The sequence below is a fragment of the Bos indicus x Bos taurus genome, chromosome 5 (assembly GCF_003369695.1).
Source record: "Bos indicus x Bos taurus breed Angus x Brahman F1 hybrid chromosome 5, Bos_hybrid_MaternalHap_v2.0, whole genome shotgun sequence".
NCBI lineage: Eukaryota > Metazoa > Chordata > Mammalia > Artiodactyla > Bovidae > Bos > Bos indicus x Bos taurus.
Genome location: NC_040080.1, coordinates 36,366,762 through 36,388,723, shown reverse-complemented (window position 1 = coordinate 36,388,723; position 21,962 = coordinate 36,366,762). Strand labels below are relative to the sequence as shown.

General features: G+C 45.8%; 1 protein-coding gene across 1 annotated transcript; it reads left to right on the top strand.

Moving 5' to 3' along the window:
• The first annotated feature begins 17,155 nt into the window (after positions 1–17,155).
• Positions 17,156–21,741, top strand: BHLHE41 (basic helix-loop-helix family member e41). The gene is made up of 5 exons (XM_027541573.1): positions 17,156–17,427; positions 17,565–17,628; positions 17,952–18,059; positions 18,386–18,497; positions 18,973–21,741. The coding sequence occupies exons 1-5, from the start codon at positions 17,366–17,368 to the stop codon at positions 20,085–20,087; spliced, it is 1,461 nt and encodes a 486-aa protein (XP_027397374.1). The 5' UTR covers positions 17,156–17,365; the 3' UTR covers positions 20,088–21,741.
• Positions 21,742–21,962: the final 221 nt, after the last annotated feature.

Here is a 21,962-nt window from a genome sequence, read left to right as displayed (position 1 = left end):
ATTGTACAGGAGACAGGGATCAAGACCATCCCCATGGAAAAGAAATGCAAAAAAGCACAATGGCTGTCTGTGGAGGCCTTACAAATAGCTGTGAAAAGAAGAGAAGTGAAAAGCAAAGGAGAAAAGGAAATACAAAAACATCTGAATGCAGAGTTCCAAAGAATAGCAAGAAGAGATAAGAAAGCCTTCCTCAGCGATCAATGCAAAGAAATAGAGGAAAACAACAGAATGGGGAAGACTAGAGATCTCTTCAAGAAAATTAGAGATACCAAGGGAACATTTCATGCAAAGATGGGCTTGATAAAGGATAGAAATGGTATGGACCTAACAGAAGCAGAAGATATCAAGAAAAGGTGGCAAGAATACACAGAAGAACTGTACAAAAAAGATCTTCATGACCCAGATAATCACGATGGTGTGATCACTGACCTAGAGCCAGATATCCTGGAATGTGAAGTCAAGTGGGCCTTAGAAAGCATCACTACGAACAAAGCTAGTGGAGGTGATGGAATTCCAGTTGAGCTCTTTCAAATCCTGAAAGATGATGCTGTGAAAGTGCTGCACTCAAGTGATGGCATTCATCTGAGATGACCTGAAAGAGGCAACACTTGAAACAGGTGCTAAATCACAGGTGCAGATGAAGAAGCCAGGCAACTCTGGGCAAGAGAGTTTATTCCTGATTCTTTTCCTTCCTCTCTGACTATTCCACCTTGGTCCCATTCTTGGATTAATCTTCTTCCTTCCAATGCATAAAAATTGCTATTTGACAGCGTTCCACCCTTGACCCACTTCTCTTCTAGCCTCTATGTCTGTGGAATTCTCTCAGACACTCACATCATGTATGCAGTTGACTCTCAAATGTAAACCTCACAAGCTTCAGATCCAATTATCCAAGGGTGTCTCAGGTGTTTCCTCCACCCTCCTGGCACCTCAAACATGTCATAGTGAAATCTGTCTCACATTCTCCTCCTGTATTCTCTATTCTTGTTGGTGGTATCACTCTCTGCCCAGTCACCCAAGCTAAAGACCTGAGAGTCATTCCTATTCTTTCTTCTCCCTTATTTAATGCAACAAATTGGTCTTCAATCCCATAAAATATACTTCTAAACTACTTCTCCCTATCATTCTCTATCTTCATTGCTACTTCCCTAGGGTCTTTTATCTTGACAATGGCCATATCCACCCAACTAATATCCTACTTCAGCATCCCTCCCCTTCAATCTATTCTCCAGAATATCATCAAAATAAATGTTTTACAATGCAAAAGTGACACAAATTATAACCCTTCAAGGACTCCTAACTGCCACCTGTACAAATTTAAATCTCTCTGTAGGTCATACAAAGTCATCTGTGATGAGGCATTTTCTTACTTTCCACTTTAGGCTCCCAGGTAGCCAAACCACCTGCAATGCCCCTAATACCTTTCTAATTCACACCACTGTGCCCTTGCCCCACCAACCTCCTCTGACTGAAAATCCACCTGCTCTTTTTCTCTTTAACCTGGCTTTACTTTCCTGTTTTTGTGTCAAGATTCTTCCCAGTAGTCTTTCCTCTGGAAAGACTGCCAAGGTACTTTTCCTATAGATGCCTAGAATACCCCATATGAACCCCTTTCATAGCATCATTACACTGTTCCATGAACCCCTTTCATAACACTTATTATGCTGCTTCATTTATCTTCTTGTCCATCTACTGTGTACATCCTGGGGCAAAATGCCTGTTTTCATTCATTTTTTTCAACAAATACTCACTGAGTGCTTACTGGGTGAACGTGGTACATTAGATTTCTGATTTCATGAAGTTTCTATTTTAATGATGTGTCTGGTAAAGGGTTACAAAGACAATAAACATATTATTAAGACAATTTTGAACCCTGATTAAGGCTATAAAGAAAATAAAATGCAAATGCAGACATAGAGAACAAACATGGATGCACTTGAGAAAGGAGAGAGTGGGACAAATTGAGAGAATAGCCCTGAAACATATACATTACCATATGTAAAATAGACATCTAATGGAAAGTTGCTATTTAACACAGGGAGCTCAAGCTGGTACTCTGTGACAACCTAGAGGGGTGGGATGAGGTGGGAGTGGGAGGGAGGTTCAAATGAGTCTCTTCCTAGTCCCAAAAGATGAGACCAGGCTGATAGCACTGAAGATGGTGATGATTGTCCACATTCAGGAAATATTTTAGAACAGAACTTGCTATTGGACTGGATACAGACAGCAATGAGAGTGGAGGACCAAGGATATGTCTTAAATTTGGGGTTCAATCAACTGGTGTACCGTAGTGTCATTGACTGAGAATTGTGAAAAATAGAAGAGCGTCTTTGGGGCAGGTGGACATTAAGATGTATCAGACTGAAACAATCAAGTTTAAGACAAATAGTTTAAGATATCCAAGGGGAGTCATCAATTAGGCCGCTGGATTTATGAGTCTGGAGCTTGCTATGAGAATGAAGGTGGCAACATAAATTTGGAAGTCATCAACATAAAGACGATATTAAAGCCATAAGCTTAGATGAGATCATCAAGGGAGAAAAAGTAGGTAGAGAGAGGGCAAGCACGTGTTTTGGGCAGGCTGTGTTCATATTTATAGTCCTAGCACTTAGTCTTGGCAAAGAGCAGCCCCTCAATAAAATGCTGATGAGTACAAGACTAATTCTGGGCTAGACATTATTAGAAATTAAATTATATAAACAGAAACTAAATAAATCATATTAACCACAAAAGTAATAAATACTCAAAACTCATCACTTCCTAATTGTTTTACTACATTTTTCTATTCTCTGTGCTCTTGAGATTAATTATGTCTGTTGTAGCTTCCCAACTCCGTGTTCAGTGATGTTGCATCAGTAGCTTAAAATTGGTGGTGGTGGGAGTGTGTATGCCGTGGAAATTGGCAAGCGCTGCAGATTAGGGCAGAGAAGGCAATGGCACCCCACTCCAGTACTCTTGCCTGGAAAATCCCATGGATGGAGGAGCCTGGTAGGCTGTAGTCCATGGGGTCGCTAAGAGTTGGACACGACTGAGCGACTTCCCTTTCACTTTTCACTGTCATGCATTGGAGAAGGAAATGGCAACCCACTCCAGTGTTCTTGCCTGGAGAATCCCAGGGACGGGGGAGCCTGGTGGGCTTCCATCCATGGGGTCTCGCAGAGTTGGACACGACTGAGCGACTTCCCTTTCACTTTTCACTTTCATGCATTGGAGAAGGAAATGGCAACCCACTCCAGTGTTCTTGCCTGGAGAATCCCAGGGACGGGGGAGCCTGGTGGGCTTCCATCCATGGGGTCGCACAGAGTTGGACACGACTGAAGCGACTTAGCAGCAGCAGCAGCAGCAGATTAGGGCTTGGTTTACTACTTTGTCAACTCTTAGACTCAAGACAGTGATAGAGAAAACGTTAATCATGCAGATTAAATGTGTCATGTCTATAGTCATCATATTGTGAATAGCACAAAAAATTCAGGAAATATTTTTCTAGAATGTGGAAATTATCTGGTTTAGTAAAGAAGTTGTTCATATCGTTGATGAGCGAGTGAGGTTCTAACAGATGTCTTCATTGCTTCACTTTCACCTTTAGTTATGAACGTAATATTACAGAACATTAACATAGCAACTCATAACAAATAAAAAAATAAACCAACATTCATGTAGGAATTACACTTGTAAATTAATTGCAACCATAGGTTGGCAAGGGATAAAGAGTTTGGCAAAAAAACAATAAAAGCATTCAGTGAGAATCAACTGACTACGTGGAGTTTGGAAAATACTGTAATTTTATTGTTATGTGTAAATGTGTACTTTGCTACATACCCTTTAAAACAGTAAAAAGTATACTGAACTATATACATACACACAAACATACATGCACATATTTTCCCCAGAGAACTAGTTAATGGTTTACCAGCATCCTACTTCTTACATACAAATCCAATAGGTATATGGTATTACATTCAGTATTAAAATTATTACATTACTATCTATTTATGGGAAGCAACTAAAATATTCACAGCAAATTCATGATCAAAATATTGATGAGCTATGTCATTTGGATTCCAGTAAAATTAAAATGGATCTGTCAAATATCATAAAACCCAGAGGTTGAGGGCTATAGCTTCTCTTTATTTGCCTGAATTTATGCTTGATAACTGATATTTTTTCTTTCCCACACAGAAGTCTTAGATACCTTAGAAAAAGAACAGACTGAGAAACTGACTTGACTTTTTTGAAAGAATTATCTACTTGTGAGCCATTTGGACCTGGTTAAACCATCTACGGAGAAGGCAATGGCACCCCACTCCAGTACTCTTGCCTGGAAAATCCCATGGACAGAGGAGCCTGGTAGGCTTCAGTCCATGGGGTCGCTAAGAGTCAGACAGGACTGAGTGACTTCACTTTCACTTTTCACTTTCATGCATTGGAGAAGGAAATGGCAACCCACTCCAGTGTTCTTGCCTGGAGAATCCCAGGAACAGAGGAGCCTAGTGGGCTGCCGTCTATGGGGTCGTACAGAGTTGGACACAACTGAAGTGTCTTGGCAGCAGCAGCAGCAGCAAACCATCTACACTTTCATTGAGCAATACAATTATCCACTAAGCGCATGTGGCTATTTAAACTCAAATTTTAATTCATTAAAATTAAGTAAAATTTGAAAATCAGTGTCTTAGTTAAACTAATCACATTTCAAAAGCTCAATAACCACACAAGGCTAGTGGCCACCATTCTGGGCAGCACAGATTACAGAACCTTTCCATCATCACAGAAAGTTCTGCTGAACAGCACTGATGAAGAAAATGCTTTCCACATAGACGTGCTTCATTATTAACTGAGTGATCAAGTTTTCCCCTATTTTTCTAAGCTGAGAAGTTAAAAAGAAGTCAAGAATTTAATATTCAGGAGAAAGGAAACCACCAATAATTGGGCATTTGAACATATTTAGATATTTAGTAAACAACGTTGGGACATCTTTCTTGGGCATGCATCCTTCTATGTATCACACAAAGCATTTGTCACCCTCACAAGAGGTATATAATATCTTCACTATATAAATAGTGAGGATGCTGGGGTTTGCAGAAGCTCAATACCTGCCCTTCAGACAAACAGGGCAAAGTTGAACTTTGTGCTCGGTTTCAGGTTCCAAAGCCCAAGTTCTTCTGGCACCATGAACCTCTCTTCTCTAAACAAAAGTCACGGATAGTGAATAGAAATGTTTCATTTTCCTCTGGATATTGGAGAGGCCATTATGCAGAGAGGCAATAAAACAGGGGATTGTGGGCACTGACTATGGAACCCTAGCTCTGCCACTTATGAGCTATGTGACGTGAGCAAATTAGTGCTTCTTGTGCCTCAGTTTCCCTCTTTTCTGAATGGCTTTATCACAGTTTCCATCTCAAAGGACCATTTAGCAGTTAAATAAATTAACATTTGTAAAACACTGAAACAGAGTATGATACCAAATAACTTCTACAAACGTGCTTGCTATTATTATTAGGGTAGATGGCATAAAGCAGAAATAAATCCATGTATATTCTACGGCCAGGTAACAGAACTTGAAACTGAGGGGCTTCCTTGGTGGTCCAGTGGTTAAGAATCTACTTTGCAGTTTGGTCCCTGGTCCAGGAAAATCCCACATGCCCCCGGGGTACCCAAGCCCTTGTACCACAACTACTGAGCCCGTGTGCCTAGAGCCAGTGCTCCGCAACAAGCAAGCCACCATAACAAGAAGCCTGAGCACCGCAACTAGAGAGTAGCCCCAGCTTGCCGCAACTAGAGAAAGCCTGGGTGCAGCAACACAGACCCGGCGCAGCCAAAATAAATAAATAAAAACCTTGAAACTGAATTCAGTCATGTCATTCATTGAAGACCTGAAGAAGACTTTAATTAAGACAAAGCATGGGCTGAGAGTGTCTGCCCACACTCATGCAAAAATGTGGACCTCTCAGAAGAGCTTTCTGATGAAGAGTATGATTCAAAATCATATAGTTGTGGTGAGTGGTGCCCATTTTCAACCAGGACATGAAATAGAATTACACTTCATTAGTGGAAAATCACAGAGACAGGTCTGGCCTTCTATTGTACTTGTTATTCACCTATTAGTAAAGGAAAGAATAACTGAAAGCAATAGGTTTACCTCTTGAACTTAAAATACGTTACTTAACCTATCAATTATTTTCAAACCATACTCTATGATACCCATAATTTTAACCTGGAAGCTAAAGGAGGACAATAATAGCTGTCATTTACTGCTCACCTCTTTGGTCACCTGATTCAAACAGCCAACTCACTGGAAAAGACCCTGATGCTGGGAAAGATTGAAGGCAGGATGAGAAGGAAATGATGGAGGATGAGATGGTTGGATGGCATCACCGACTCAATGGGCATGAGTTTGAGCAAACTCTGGGAGATGGTGAAGGACAGGGAAGCCTGGTGTGCTGCAGTCCATGGGGTCTCAAAGAATCGGACACGACTGAGCAACTGAACAACTGCTCACCCAGTAGGCTGCAGGGGTTCTCCGTGCATTGTTACCAACCTGCACAAAAACCAGGTAGAGGTAGGCACCAATACCTCCGTGTTTCATTTGAGAAAACTGACACATGAATAACTTTCCCAAGGTCAGCTGGACAGGGGAAAACAACACCTTAATGCAAGTCTCTTGGTCTTAAAGCCAGAGCCCACAACGTTCTGTCACCATAAACAGCAATGTGAAACAATATGAAACAGGAGAGAAATATGCGATGTGTCTATTTCATTACCTATGTCTCAGGCAGAATTTCTAAAACATTAAAAAAAAAAAAAAAAAAAAAACCACAGGCTCCAGAAAAATCATTAGCATTACTATCTAAAATCACAATAGGCTCAGAATTGTATGGACCGGATCACCAAGAACCTGGGTTTGATATGTGTAGCCCTTTATTTTGCAACCTCATGATCAGGAAAATCAATGCTGTCTGTCTGAATATATTAGGAAATAGTACCTCTGTGTTTCTGCAAATGTGAGTGCCAGGAGTAAATGCAAAGTTGGTTTGGGGGTGAGGGTGGAAGTGGTTCTCCCCGCTGGAAAATGCCCCGCATTAGCAGCATCTCATGCCAACCTGGTTCCCGCCTCCTCCATCTCATTCCAGCTCTCTTTTGTGTGCACTGTTGCCTCACCCCTTGTCTCCTCTGTGCCTACCAGTTTGGCATTCTGATGGGCTGGCTTCACTGGCTCCCAACCCTCCCACTTTGTTCCGCAGTCTGAGGATTGACTCCTACACCCTGGCACAGTGCTTGTTTCTCGCTGCACTCCTGGTAACCGAGCTCGCTGGCACTGCCCCATGACCCCCTCCTGTGATCCACTCTGCCCAGCAGACCTGTAAACACAGCCTGCCATGCCAAACGCTGCCCCCCCACCCCACTGCTGGCCTCAGAGAGCCAGGCCCTGGATGTCACATCACCAGCCCACAGTCTCTAGAGGACCTGTGGAATTCAGTTGGGCTAGTTTCAGCCCCTGAAGGCTCTGCCTTGTCTATGCACACTGCAAAAGGAAGTACTATTCTGAGTGAGAACACCAACTCACCAAGACTGGTAGGAAGCATGCTGGCAGAGTTGACTGCCTTCTGGGCACAGAACACGTCCACCCTGGCACGGTAACCAACGGCCATTCCAGAGGCCCAGACCCTAGGTCCCAACAGAACTGCCTACGCCTCCAGTAGAGACCCTGCCGGGCTCCTGGGATTCCTGCTATCTTAGAAGCATTTACAATTCTGATCTTTATATACCTGGTGAAGCCAAGAAAGAAACATGCAGAAGTGCCCAGTGCTTCTGCTCATCAGAGCCAGATCATACGGGGAGGTGCCAGGAGGAGGATGGGAGGGTAGGAGCCAATGCTACATTTCCTACCTCCTGCACCTATGAGGCCCCTTCAAATGCTAGGTGGCTGGGTTATGACTTTTCCTGGAACAAGGCTTCAATTCACATGACCCCTGAAAGATGACTAGGAGGACAAGAGTTGAAGGGAGTTTGGGATGTGGGGGAAAGGCATTTCAATCTGTAGGGAAGTTGGGACAATATTAGTGAAGGACCTGAAAGGTCAGGGTACATTTTAAAAAGAAAGATTAAAGGGAAACTGGCATGCTGGAAAGAGAGACAGAGAAAAGAGAGATGCAAGGAGGACGCTGGCAGAGGCCAAGTCATAGACAGTGTTTCTCAGGCCACTGAAGAATTTCTTATTTTTATTTTAACCTGATGGAAGTGGGAAACAAAAGGCTTTGATCAAGGGACTGACGTGAACAGAAAGATTGCTCTGTTCATCGTGTAGAACTGAACTAGGTGTGGTGGAGGCAGAAGGCAGTCCTACACGGTGGATGTGGGCGTGAGCTGTCTGCTGTCAACTCTACCCCAGACCCACTGCCTTCTCCCCAGGCTCTCATGACAGGTGGTTTGGGAATGATGTTTTACACTCTCCCGTGCCCACAGGGTCTCAGTTTAGATGATACTGATGAGAGGCCCTTGTGCAACAGGAGGAAAGTCGAAGAGATACTCTATGTTTCTCCAGCCACGTCAGCAGAGAGGAGGTTCATATTCGCTTCCAGGCAAGCCCCTGCAAGTCAGCCTCTCAGCAAGGCAGACTGCTGAGCCCAAAGGCATTCAGGCTTTCCCGAAATTTCAAACGGTCAAGATTCCCTTAAGGTTGGTAGCTATTATTCCTAACCTCGATTGCTCCAGCTTATGTATCCAAAATTATGTGTGCTTCCAATCTCCTAGGTTAAATCCTTCCTACTTAAGATATGTAGAGTTTCTGTTTTCCTCACTCAACCTCAACTGTTAAAGTCACTTAAGAAGTTTTTGCAGTATTGGGAGTAAGAAATTATGAGGGCTTGATCTCAGGTATAGGCAGTGAGGATAGAAAAAAAAATTAGGATGGATTTAATATGGATTTAAGGAGTGGCATTTGTAGGGTATTGTTATTAATTGAATAAGGGGAATAGGCGAGAAGAAGGGGTCAAAAATCACCACCGAGTTTGTGGCTTTACGTTCGAGCAATCTTGTTAAATTTGCCATCCAGTCCATGCAGCCAAAGGGGTATGGACACCAGGCTGCCCCAAGTGGCAGCTCTATCCAGGCTCCTTTCCAGACTGAAGCCAAAGAAGTGAGGAAGTCAACAGACTGGTGGTGAGGAAGACGTGCCCTTTTACAGGATGGGAAAATGTACACCCTGGATGCTAAGGGCCATTGTAATGGCTTATCATCTTTTTCAAAACTGCTCCAACTTGTTGCGGAGCAGAGGAAGTCAATTAAGCCAAGATCTGTCCAATCTCCCCCTAAAAGAAGGGGCAACAGCCAAGCAGCTGGGGCCAGGGTGAGGGCTGAGTGACAAGGATGAGCAGGAGCTTCGTACTGGAGACTACAAAGGATACGGAACACCAAGGAGGCAAACCAATTCATAAGCCACAGGGCAAAGTTGAGATTCAAATATCAAAGAGAGAAAGCTCAAACACTAAGCTATGAGAAGATCAGGTCACAGGAGACAGCAGAATCAGAGACAGAGCAGATGAAGAGCATATAAAGTAAAGCTGTAGATGCTTGGAGAGGGTGGGTGTTGAAGGGGGCATTCCCACCAATATCAAGAAGTCAAGGTACATCAGGGGAGGGTAATGATGGTCTCGGCAGCTTGTGGGAGCGGGGCAGATAGTATTTTCCTTGTCCATCTTCCCATTGAGGGATATTCTGTTTACAAGAGGACAAGGCTTAACCATAGACAAAGGTCACTGACTACACCTTCTGGAATGACTTCTAAAGTGCCTTCTAGAGAAGCATAGCTGTAAGGGTATCTCAAATGCCTTGAAAAGGAGGTGTCTGAGTATAGACTTTGGAACATGAGAAGGCTTTAGGATAACTACTCAGCTTCCTTAGTGACAGCTCCTCTTTGAGAAATTATGATCCATTAAATTGTAAGGTTGTTGAGACAAGGTTCCTTACTGAATCCCTAATGCTCCTCACAGTGCACAATAAATATCAGTTTAGCAGATGAAGATAGAATGGCAGATTTCAAGATGCTGGGCAGCTTCATCCAGTGGGCTAACCACAATGTTTATCCATGTGTCCATCTGTGAGGAAACACTCAAAATTCCCACTTAGGAACACCCATATCAGGAATACCACTCCACAATTAGAATGGGATCAAGAATGGCCCCTCTCACCATCTTCTTCGTTTCTCAATAACTCCTCGAAACAGCCTCTGGGGATAGCTCCCAAAGCCTGGAGTATCTGCTTTACCAAAGGAGGTGAAAGTCTTGACTGGGGATTCCCCTGAGGGCTGAAGGGGGAGGGTTTCTGTAACAGCACTAGACTCCTGCCGGTGCCAACACCAGGAGCACACCTCAGGACCCAGGTTCCCTGCTATCTGGCTTTGCAAGTTACCTAAAGTCTCTATATCTGAGCTTGTCCAGTTATAAAGTGGAGTTAGTGGTGCCTCATTCAAAAAACGGAGAGATCTAAATAATGTTTGTAAGACACCTGCCTTAATACGTGTCCACTAAAATGTTCCAAAGCTGCATTCTCTTCCAGAATTCACCTCCAGATTCCAGTCTCAGAGACTAGCCCTGCTTGCTCGCATCTTATTACATTCACCTCATCTTCTCTCCTCCCTCATCTGCTCCAAATCTCAATGCAGTCACAAAGCTCTTCTCCTAATCTTCTGATATAAAGTATCCTATATCAACTTGGCTCCAAGTAGATGGAAAAGCAAAGTCCTAGCTCCCTTCAGGTGGGAACCATCAGAAGGTAAATTTCTACTGGAAGTTTTTGTTCAGTGGCTCTCAGTCTCTTCAATTCAAATGCCTGGGGCAGAAGGCAGAGCAAAAGGACACACGCAACTACTTTAAAAGGAAGACAATTGTTTTCCAGAAAACACTGCAGCTGTGATTTGCATTTTAAAGGAAGTAAAGCAAACACTTTAAATTCCCTCCCTAGAAAAGCCGAGTTCTGCAATTAATAGAACTTACAAATACAGATGGTAGAGACCATGTGCTTAAGGAATTAGTTAAGTATGTGCAATTGCATATGGAAAGACTGAAATTTTTCTGAAATTGGTTTTAAATACCTTATACAATAAAGGGACATTGCCAACACGTACGGCATGGTGGAGGGAAAAAAAGGCCCACTGATGAAAAAATGAAAAGGACTCGAACAGGCCATTTCTTTTTGTTGTTACCACCACAGAGATGGCTAGTGTCAACTGAATATCTTCTCTACTCCCTCTTTACTAAAAAACTCCCTACATTTTGAAGGGAGCCTTAAATAGAAAACTGTATTTCTAGTCCCTAGGGATAGGATTGCACAAAGCAGAAATCAATGGGTGGAGCTTATAAGAAAAGCTCTTTAAAGGAGACTCGGCTAGTAAACACCCTTTTATCCTTCCCTGCAGGAGCTCCAGCATCCATCTTATGACAATGAGGCAATCCTGAAGATGGTGTAGAATGGAACACAAGTCTGGGACAGTGACGACACTATTACTACTTCACATTACCCCTGGACTCCTTTCCCCTACACTTCTTTTAAGGGATTGAGAAAGAAGTTCCTCATTTGTTTAAACTGCTATTATTTTGCTATTTGCTATAATTTGCTATTATTTTGGCTTAAATGCAGTTCTTAACTGATACTCACACCTAGCTTAGGTTGCCATTAGTTTCCTTGTGCATGAGACCTATAATATCAGAAACATATGATTTTTTTCATAATTATATATGAATTCTTGCTTTAACTATTGAATAAAATTTATACCAATAATTCTAAGTGTAAGTTAAATCTAGTCTTTTGTTGCCTTTATAAAAGTGCCAGATTCTATTATAGATAGCTCTCTGCATTGGGTGGACACCCTCTGAAGACTGAGTCAAGAACCACGCCCTTAATGGGCAGGTGAAATAAGTGGCTATTTAGTATATCTTATTCCTATTGTGTTTTACACAATAGCATAAACATATATCTCTTGAAGAATTTCTAAGGATTTTCACCAACAGTGACAAAAGAAACACAGGAGTTAAAAAGTCCCCTCTTCATGCAGCTTCTCTTATTTGCACTATCCAGCTGGCCCGAGAACCCAGAAACGGGCAGTGATCACTTTGTGAAAATTCTTATGGATATGTCATCTGCTTCTCACTCTACTTTTCTGGTCTCTATTAGTATGAGAAGCCCCTGGGCACGGGAGGAACCAGGCAGATACTTAAGGAGAGAAGAGCCAGGGGGATCCCCCTCAGTGGTCTTAGGCTTGGCTCTCCTCTAGTTGTCTTTTGCATGTAAGAACTCCAGGAACATTGAGCATATGTTAAATTCAGGCCCACATGCATGAGTGTTTGTGAGAAGCACAAAATAATTTCATATAATTATTTCAACAATTTCAATAATTCTGCAGATAATTTCAGTAGTAATAAAATTCATTTCCTATATTTAATATTACCTGCTCCATGGTGCTAAGCAAAGTCTAGTAAGTATATAGACTTCTTGAGTGGTGCTGCATATATAAAATGTGATTCATGTGTATGTTTACAACCACAAAGACACATTAATTGGTAGCCTACAGAAAGACTGAAGTTCTTTTACGAATTAAATAGAGGCACTTGTGCTAATTCGCTGAAGATGCAACTAGAAACCCCAGCCTTCTATTCTGGGATTTTAAACCTGGTGCCTTCAGAAAAGAGCATTATCAATGATGTGAAGTCATATTTGGCTTCTGGTGAATAGCAGTGGTGTTTTCCCTCCTTAGATGCTCCTATGAGGTGGTGTGTCTTCCTGTGATGTCCCTGACAACACTAACCTTTCTCCCCTGAGAGCAGTGTGCATGCCCAGAGGAGGAGTTCCCAGGGGCTTCATACATCCCTCATCTATCATCTCCCTCTAGTCCATGGCCCCCGTGGCCTCCACTTTGATTTTAGCATCAACCCTATGCTTTTTCGATTTTCTTAAACTGATTCATGAAGGTTTTTTTATGTAAAATGATATAGAATGACCAAATTCTTGTCCACTACCAAAACAGAGGTGATTAAGAAAGGCCTCTGCACACCTGATGGTGCACCTCTACGGCAGGACAGGCAGGAGGCTCCGCACCCCTGGGCAGATCTGGGGCCTTAAAGGCCATTAGAGATGAGGGGTGGTTTGTCCCAAACACCGTAGTCACCACTCCAGGAGAATGGCAGACCTTGTAGAATCCTAAAAAGATAGAACACCTCTTCTCCATGGAAACTCTAATCCTCTCTGGAGAGTTCACGTTCTGTTGGAAATTCAAGACTTTGCAAACACCATAAGACATTCCAAAGTCACAAGGTGACTATAATGAGTGTTGGGCTTAGAATAATTAGGCCGGGGTGACAGGAGAGGGGTGGGACCTGCAGTAAGTGTTCTCTTTAATTAGAGTCCCAAATGATTTTAAGTGATTTCCCTACTTAACCAAAAAAAAGCAATAGCAGCAGCACCCCCTCCCTCCACCATTAAAAGGAGAAAGATGGGTATCTTTAATTGAAAGTAAAGCAGCACAAAACTCTTTAATTATAGGCTCAAAGGGGCTTTGAGCTCATCTTGTAGCTTCTTGGCTTTCAGCAGGACAGTATTAAACTTTCCTAAAAAGATAAGACTCAACCTATTTTTAAACATACCCAAAGAGGGCATTCTAGTCTTCTGTTCTTTTGTTAGGGGAGTTTTTTTCCTTTTCTAAACTTACCACAGGTGAACTTCCCTATCACTAACCTGAGATATCACATTAGAGTTCAGCTTAGTTTGCTCAGCGGAAGTAAACAGCTGGTCACAGTTAGCTGTACTTTCCTCTGTCCATCTGTATGAAATTATAACAAATTATGACAATTAATTAAGATATTTGGGTTTAAATCAATACATTTGGGGCTAGATGCCAATGAAATCGCTTACTGATTAAAGACTGCCACCCTTCCTTTTTTTTTTCATAACTTTTACTTTCTCTACCATGGGCTCCAATACTAACGTCTCTCCCTTTCCCATTTCTCTTCTACACACACACACAATAACAAATGTGCACACTCCCTCTTAATGTAAATTAAGAAATATCCCTGAAACTGCTAGTTAACATTTAGATCTTGTCCTCGCTGTTCACATCCAGGGGTAATAGTGAAAAATGCAGACATTGGAGCCCAATGTCTCTGCTTAAATCCTAGCTCTGGGCCATGAGCATATTTTATCTCCCTATGTGTCTATTTTCTCATCTAAGAAGTGGAGACAATAATAGTATCTACCTTACATGAGTTACTACATTAAAAGCCCTTTAGAATGGTGCCCAGTACTCTAATTGTAAGTGCTATATATTTGTAGCTATTGTTACACCCTCCTTGCAGCAAAGTGACATTCAGAGGCATTAAATGATGCCTGATGTTCCAGTGGGCAAAAGTCTGTGAAAGAAAAGGAGTAGGATTTAAGTTTAAGGGGAGTGAAAAAGCAAGAAGAGTGAGGTGAGAAATTTAAAGACCAAAAGGAAGTAAGACAGCAAAAGCTACAGGGAAAGAGTAAAGCAGACATTTAATGAGGGGAAAGGTAGGAAGAGAAAAATACAAGGGGGGGGGGGGGAGGTAAAAAGGAAACGAGTAAAAAGGTGGGCATGAAAAAGGAAGAAATGGAGCAATGAGAGTAACAAGAGACCAAACATGAGAAAAGACTCCACTTAGAGCCTGAGCTATCAGAAAAGGAAAGAAGTGAAAGAGAAAACAGAAATGTTGGAACAGAAGAGACAGGGAAGAGAGGGAGACGAAAGTGGTGACAGGAAGGCTTCATTTGCAGCAAGGCCTGTCTGTCTTTGAATTAGGGGAAGTTTACATCCAAAATTAACACACCTCTGATCGGCCAGACTTCCTTCCCAATTCTTCCTATTGCCTTAGATTCTGCCCCGGACTAGCTCCCTAAGGTTTGTCCTGGTAAGCTGTCTGCCTTGCGTCTGGTCCGCTCTACCCTCAAGGCCAAGACGCAGTCTTCACTACGTTTTCCCTAAATACTCCAACCATCCTTTTCAAGTGAAAAATTAGCTCTAGGGCAAATATTTACACCCTCTTCCTTCTCCAAACCGTCAGAAACCTATAAGGGATGCTGGTATTTCATTTTTTTAAATTATTCACTTTGAAACATTCTCCGCCCCCCCTTCTTTTTTTTGGGGGGGTCTTATTTTGTCTAAACGATACAGTGCCGCAAGGGTATGCCGCTTTTAAACCTATTTGTCCTTCCCACCAAAGGAAATTAATCACCCAATCACTTGGGTATAAAAAATGTGATCAGTATTTAACAAATATTTTAAAAGTATTATCATGATTAAATTGCCTGTTTGGTGCAAAATACGCCTCCCTCTTGGAGGAAGTCGAGAGACCTTAGCGGGCCCTCTGGGCAAACGGAGCGGACGGGCCGCGAGCGTCTGTTCACGCCGGGGTGAGCCTGGGCCGCCGCCGCCGCCGGAGTCACGAAGCCAGACGCGGCGCGTCTCCGCCCAGGACCCGGGAGACTGCAGCAACGCGGCCGCAGCCCCGGCGGTTCCCGGAGGCGGGGAGGAGACTCGACTCCCGCAGACACGTGACCTCCCGGCCGCCGCTTCCCGCGACCCAGACCCGTCCCCGGAACCCGCGCTCGGCGGGGCGGGCCGGGGGACACGTAGCGACGGCCCCGGTCCCTGCTGCGCCCGGGTGCGCGTGCATTTCAGCGTGCTTCGCCCCTTGGTTCACGTGCCACTGGCAATAACGAATGTTTCGGGGATCACCCGGGAGAATGCAGGAAGGAAAGACGTTGGGTTTGAAATCGATCTACTTGTATACAGACAGATAAACATATCTTCTCTCCATCCTGGCCCTGGCAGACGCAAGTGGCGGCAGCGGCGCCAGAGACCTGGGGGTCCCACAGAAGGCGCTTCCCCACGCTTCGTCTCCAAGGTCCCTGACCCTCCGCTGCGCAAATGCGGGCACCTCCGGGTAACTCTCACTAGCAGTGAGTCATGCTCCCGGGACGGCTCTGGGGAAAGGTAGCCCTGTTCCGCTGGCCTGTGCTTTCCCCGCGCCGAGCGCCGCGGCTGCAGGGCGAGCGCGCGCGCGCACGGGTTCCCCGCGCAGTGATGTGGCAGCCGCGGCAGGTCGGATCACGTTGCTGGCCCTGTGCTGGTACCCGTTGGAGACAGGATTAAGGAGGGAGGCTTTGGAGGTGCCAGCGGTAGTAAACGTGGGCTCTGCACACTCCCGGAGACGCTTATCACACGCGGGGGGAGGGGGCGGGGAAAGCACGCAGCGCCACCCGAGACGCGGAGGGGCGGCAGAGTTGAGCCCGCGAACGATACTGCTGCATTGCTTCTCCGCCGTCGCCCCTCTCTTGCCACCCCATCCTCTCCCCTCCCTCCCCGCCGCGTCCCTCCGGGAGCGCCTGAGGCCCCGAACGTCGTCATCTGCGGCTGTGACTAGTGGCACCGCAATTCCGGCAGCTGCGGGAAGTTTGGGTGGCCCAGGGACACCGTGTGGCCGAAAGACACTCGGGTTGCGACATTCTGTCCTAGTGGCTACAGTTGCATTTATCTTAAATCTTTCAGGGAGCGGATTTCAAATTGTCCCTTTTCGGGACAACCTCCAATCACGGCTATAAGGGGTTCCCCCCTACCCAGGCCGCCCAGCGGTGAGCAAACAAGTTTCCAAATTGTCCTCTGGGACTGAAGTTGACCCACCGCGAATTCTCTTTCTCTTTCCTTTCTCTGGTCCAAACCAACAGCACAGTCGGTGGAAAGGCAAAAAGCCACGTTCACGTTCCTGAACCGTCATGACGGACGGGTGGAGGGAGTCGCACTTCCGAGGCGAGGAAGCCCCGGCGGCCCCGCACCCCCGGCGCCCCCTCCCACTCCCCAGCTGACTGCACCGCCCTCGGGAAGATGAATAGCTTGGCTGAAGTTGTTTTTCCTTTCCGGTGGCCCTGATCAGGTGTCCCCGCCCCCTCCCGCCGTTCGCCTCCCCTCGCAGCCTGCTCCCTGCGCCCCCTCCCGGCCCGGCCCCTCCTCCCCCGCCCCCCTCCGGGCTGGACCGCGGATGGTACGTTCCGCACGTGAGCTGGGTGCTGGTCTGGCCGGCGACGCGCGTGCCCTGTGGCCAAACACTGCCCGGAGTGAGAGCAAACTACCAGCGCAGTGGGGCCGGCGCGAGTGTGCGTGCGTGTGTGTGCGTGTGTGTGCGAGAGAGCAAGCGCGGCGGGAGGGGGGGACCAACTGCTTCACACTTTCAACACTGCACTGAAGAGGGAGAGAGAGAAAGAGAGAGACTGGAGATCTACAGATCCCCCAAGATCTCCCAAAGCTACCGTCCCACAGATTATAAACCCCAAAAATCGAAACAGAGGAAACGGACAGCGGTTGAACATGGACGAAGGAATTCCTCATTTGCAAGAGAGACAGTTACTGGAACATAGAGATTTTATAGGGTAAGGTGCACGCACCCTTGCGAATATCTGTCTAGGCTTCAGTTTGAATTTTTTTTTTTCTCCAGAAAGTGGTATGGAGCGGGCGAGGGCAGAGCCCCTCCCCGAATGGGTGCCTGATGCTGATTTCTGTTTTGCAGACTGGATTATCCCTCTTTGTATATGTGTAAGCCCAAAAGGAGCATGAAGCGAGACGATAGCAAGGTAAGTGTAGTTTCCGATGTTCCCCATAACCTGCCTGGGTAGTTAATTAGGGCCATTGATTTCACAGGGAAGCTCTGCCCGCAAATATATTCCAGCCTTTGAGCTTCCCCAACTGTGAATTTTAAGTGGTTTGCTGGATACTCTCAGGGGGAGATTAAACATCATACCTGAATTTAAATTGCATTTCAGAACAGCCCAGAGGAAAGAGGTGTCTTGGGCATAGTTTCTCACATAGTATTGGGGGGGGGGGGCAGTATTGTTATATCCAGTAAGTGAATATTTAGCTTATCGTTTTTTCTATTCCATGACTCTCATATTTGTAGGATACCTACAAATTACCGCACAGATTAATAGAAAAGAAAAGAAGAGACCGAATTAATGAATGCATTGCTCAGCTGAAAGACTTACTGCCTGAACATCTAAAGTTGACAGTAAGATGCACATTTTTATTCTTTGCTGTTCTCGGGGGTCGTGTTAATAGCCTGGTACCACTCCCAAGAGATATAAGAATAAATGTAAATATCACATGCCTTACAACTTGTGCTATAGTGTAGAGTTTCCTGCAAACTCAAGAGTAGGTGTTCACAACTGAAGGCAAGAAATCATTTATAACCTGTATGGTGGAAAACTCAAGAAGTAAAGGAATAGTACTTCTTTCAAGTATTTGCTTAAGTTGCTGTGCCAAATGGAGAGCCAGTCAAGCCAAATGTATGTTTTTAAGTAACCAAGTGCTCCCTTCTTTTTTGCATCATTGCAGACTCTGGGGCATCTGGAGAAAGCTGTAGTCCTGGAATTAACTTTGAAACACTTAAAAGCTTTGACAGCCTTAACGGAGCAGCAACATCAGAAGATAATTGCTTTACAGAATGGTAAGTCAGTTCAGGGAGGCCAACCCACCCCCGATGAAGCAGGGCAACCCACAGAGGAGCAGTGTTAAGATTCTTCCCCCACCTCCACCTCCTTCCCAGGGCTCACTTTCATTTGTTAAATTGCTTACACTTTCCCTTCATTAGAAAGTGCCCACTTCCCGACGCATCCTAGAGGCTTCCAGCAGAATTCGGAGGAATCAGATTTTTATTTAAAGTGGTGGTTGCGCCCTCTCCACTTTAGTTTCTCAGCTGGGACTAGAGCGCCCCCCCTGCTTCCCCACCCCCCCGCCACCCCCTACTCCTCCCACCCCTCGGCAACCGGTGGATAATACCATTCGAATACAGAGGAAAAACCGAGATCACTTTAGTCAGTGCAGGGCCCACGTGATAAGCAGATGTTTCAACGTCGGTATTTTTCTTCTTGCCTTCATTCCTCTGTTCCCTTCCCCCGCCCCCCACCCCTTCCTCATCCTAGGGGAACGATCTCTGAAATCGCCCATTCAGTCCGACTTGGATGCGTTCCACTCGGGATTTCAAACATGCGCCAAAGAAGTCTTGCAATACCTCGCCCGGTTTGAGAGCTGGACGCCCAGGGAGCCGCGGTGTGTCCAGCTGATCAACCACTTGCACGCCGTGGCCACCCAGTTCTTGCCCACCCCGCAGCTGTTGACTCAACAGGTTCCTCTGAGCAAAGGCACCGCCGCGCCCACGGCGGCCGCCCCCGCCGGCTCCGGGGCCGCCCCCTGCCTGGAGCGCGCGGGGCAGAAGCTGGAGCCCCTCGCCCACTGCGTGCCGGTCATCCAGCGGACTCAGCCCAGCTCCGAGCTCGCCGCCGCCGAGAACGACACGGACACCGATAGCGGCTACGGTGGCGAGGCCGAGGCCCGGCCGGACCGCGAGAAGGGCAAAGGCGCGGGGGCGAGCCGCGTCACCATTAAGCAGGAGCCCCCCGGGGAGGACTCGCCAGCGCCCAAGAGGATGAGGCTGGATACCCGCGGCTGCGGCGGCGGCGGCCCGGGGGGCGGCGCGGCGGCGGCGGCGGCCGCGCTCCTGGGGCCCGACCCGACCGCTGCGGCCGCGCTGCTGAGACCCGACGCCGCCCTGCTCAGCTCGCTGGTGGCGTTCGGCGGAGGCGGGGGCGCGCCCTTCGCGCAGCCGGCGGCCGCCGCGGCCCCTTTCTGCCTGCCCTTCTACTTCCTCTCGCCTTCGGCGGCCGCCGCCTACGTGCAGCCCTTCCTGGACAAGAGCGGCCTGGAGAAGTACCTGTACCCGGCGGCGGCCGCCGCCCCGTTTCCATTGCTGTACCCCGGCATCCCTGCTCCGGCCGCCGCCGCCGCCGCCGCCGCGGCCGCGGCCGCCGCCGCCGCCTTCCCCTGCCTGTCCTCCGTGTTGTCGCCCCCTCCCGAGAAGGCGGCGGCCGCCGCCGCAGCCGCGACCCTCCTGCCACACGAGGTGGCGCCCCCTGGGGCTCTGCACCCCGCGCACCCGCACGGCCGCACCCACCTGCCCTTCGCCGGCGCTCGCGAGCCCGGGAACCCGGAGAGCTCTGCTCAGGAAGATCCCTCGCAGCCAGCAAAGGAAACCCTCTGAATCCGTGCTCCACTTGAGAGGGGACCAGGGTTCACGCGGAATAATAATATTAATAAGTTAAAACACCCTTAACGTTTTTAAGGGAGGAAGTGTAAGAGATGCACGACAGGCTTTAAAAAAAAAAAAAAAAAACCAACACAACAACACAGGTGTCTTGTGTACATGTGGAGTTCCTGTTTTGCTCACCCCTCACCGCCCACTATCCTTCGCACACCTACATCCCTTTTTTCCCCCACCAGCTATCAAAGAACCTCCTAGATACCGATTCTTTTCTTTCTTTGAAGAACTCCCCATAATAAGTTTGGCCTTCTTTTAGGCCACGTTCCATTCTCTTTTAAAATACAGAACCGAATTCTCGAGGAAGTGAGAACGGTCTGCTCTCTGAACCAGGGTAGGAGAAGGTAACGTGGAACCCCAGGTAGCTGGTCTCTGCCTGCGTCTCAGAGCTGTCCTGCCTGCTTTAGGAGGTTTTCCACAGGCACAAGGAGGACCTTTTCGAATTCGACTTACTCCAGTATTTTATAATGTTTAGCTTTTTTAAAGGCGTGCATTTGTCAAAGAGGAAGAGGTGAGAGTGCAGGCGCTCGCGTTGCAACCCATTCTGAAGTAGTTTGAGTGGTGTCTCTTACTTAGTACTTGCACTCGTTTAAAAGAGATGCGGAGTTGGGCCATGGTCGGAACTAAGTCAGGGAAAGAGATGGATGAGGAAGGCCAGAGTCATTCTCAGTACATTTGCTAGCACTTTATTGAGAAATTGACCGTGAATCTATTAACTCATCTTAATTTCATATATATAGATATATATGTGAAATTGAGTGCCTCTGTTCTTACCCTGTCATTATTTAATCCATCATGTTTCTAAGTTTGTATCATCTTCCTGTTAAAAAAAAACAGAATGTGCACTGAACTTTAAAAAGTCCAAACTGATTTATCCTATATTCTGTTAATTCACAAAAGTGGAGGAGGAAGGAATGGACAGTTTCCTTTGGAAATGCAGTAAACATGTGGAATGGAGCCCTGTGAGGCCTTCCTATCTCCCAAGTCTATGTATTTTCTGGAGACCAAACCAGATACTAGATAATCACAAAGAAAGCTTTTTTAATAAGGCTTAAACCAAGACCTTGTCTAGATATTTTTAGTGTGTTGCCAAGGTAGCACTGTGAGAAATCTCACTTGAATGTTATGTAAGGGGTGAGACACAACAGTCTGACTATGAGTGAAGAAAATATCTGGGTCGTTCAGTCCGTTTGGTGCATTTGCTGCTGCTGTTGCTACTGTTTGCCTCAAACGCTGTGTTTAAACAACGTTAAACTCTTAGCCTACAAGGTGGCTCTTATGTACATAGTTGTTAATACATCCAATTAATGATGTCTGACATGCTATTTTTGTAGGGAGAAAATAAGTGCTAATGATATTTTGAGTTCAAATATCTTTGGGGGAGGACTTGCTGAAAAGTTGCACTTTTGTTATAATGCTTATGCTTGGTACAAGCTTATGCTGTCTTAAATTATTAAAAAAAAATAAATACTGTCTGCAAGAAACCAGCTGGTTTAGAAAAGTTTAGTATGTGAAGATAAACTAGAAATCATCTTTATATTCTAGTATTTTCAGCACTCCATAAATTCTATTACCGAAAATAAATATTGCCACGCTATTTTGTGATTTTAAAATTCTTACTAAGGAATAAAAACTTTAATATATGTATGCTATGAGATCGTCTAATAATTAAAAAGGCATAAGGGATGCTTGATTAGTTGTAAGATATCTAGGAATACAGGGATGAAGGTCATTTAGGTTCTCAGATACCCAACTTTGTCTGTGGCTTGATATCACACATTTCAGATGTCTTGCAAGCCTCCAGGTTCTAGCTGTATC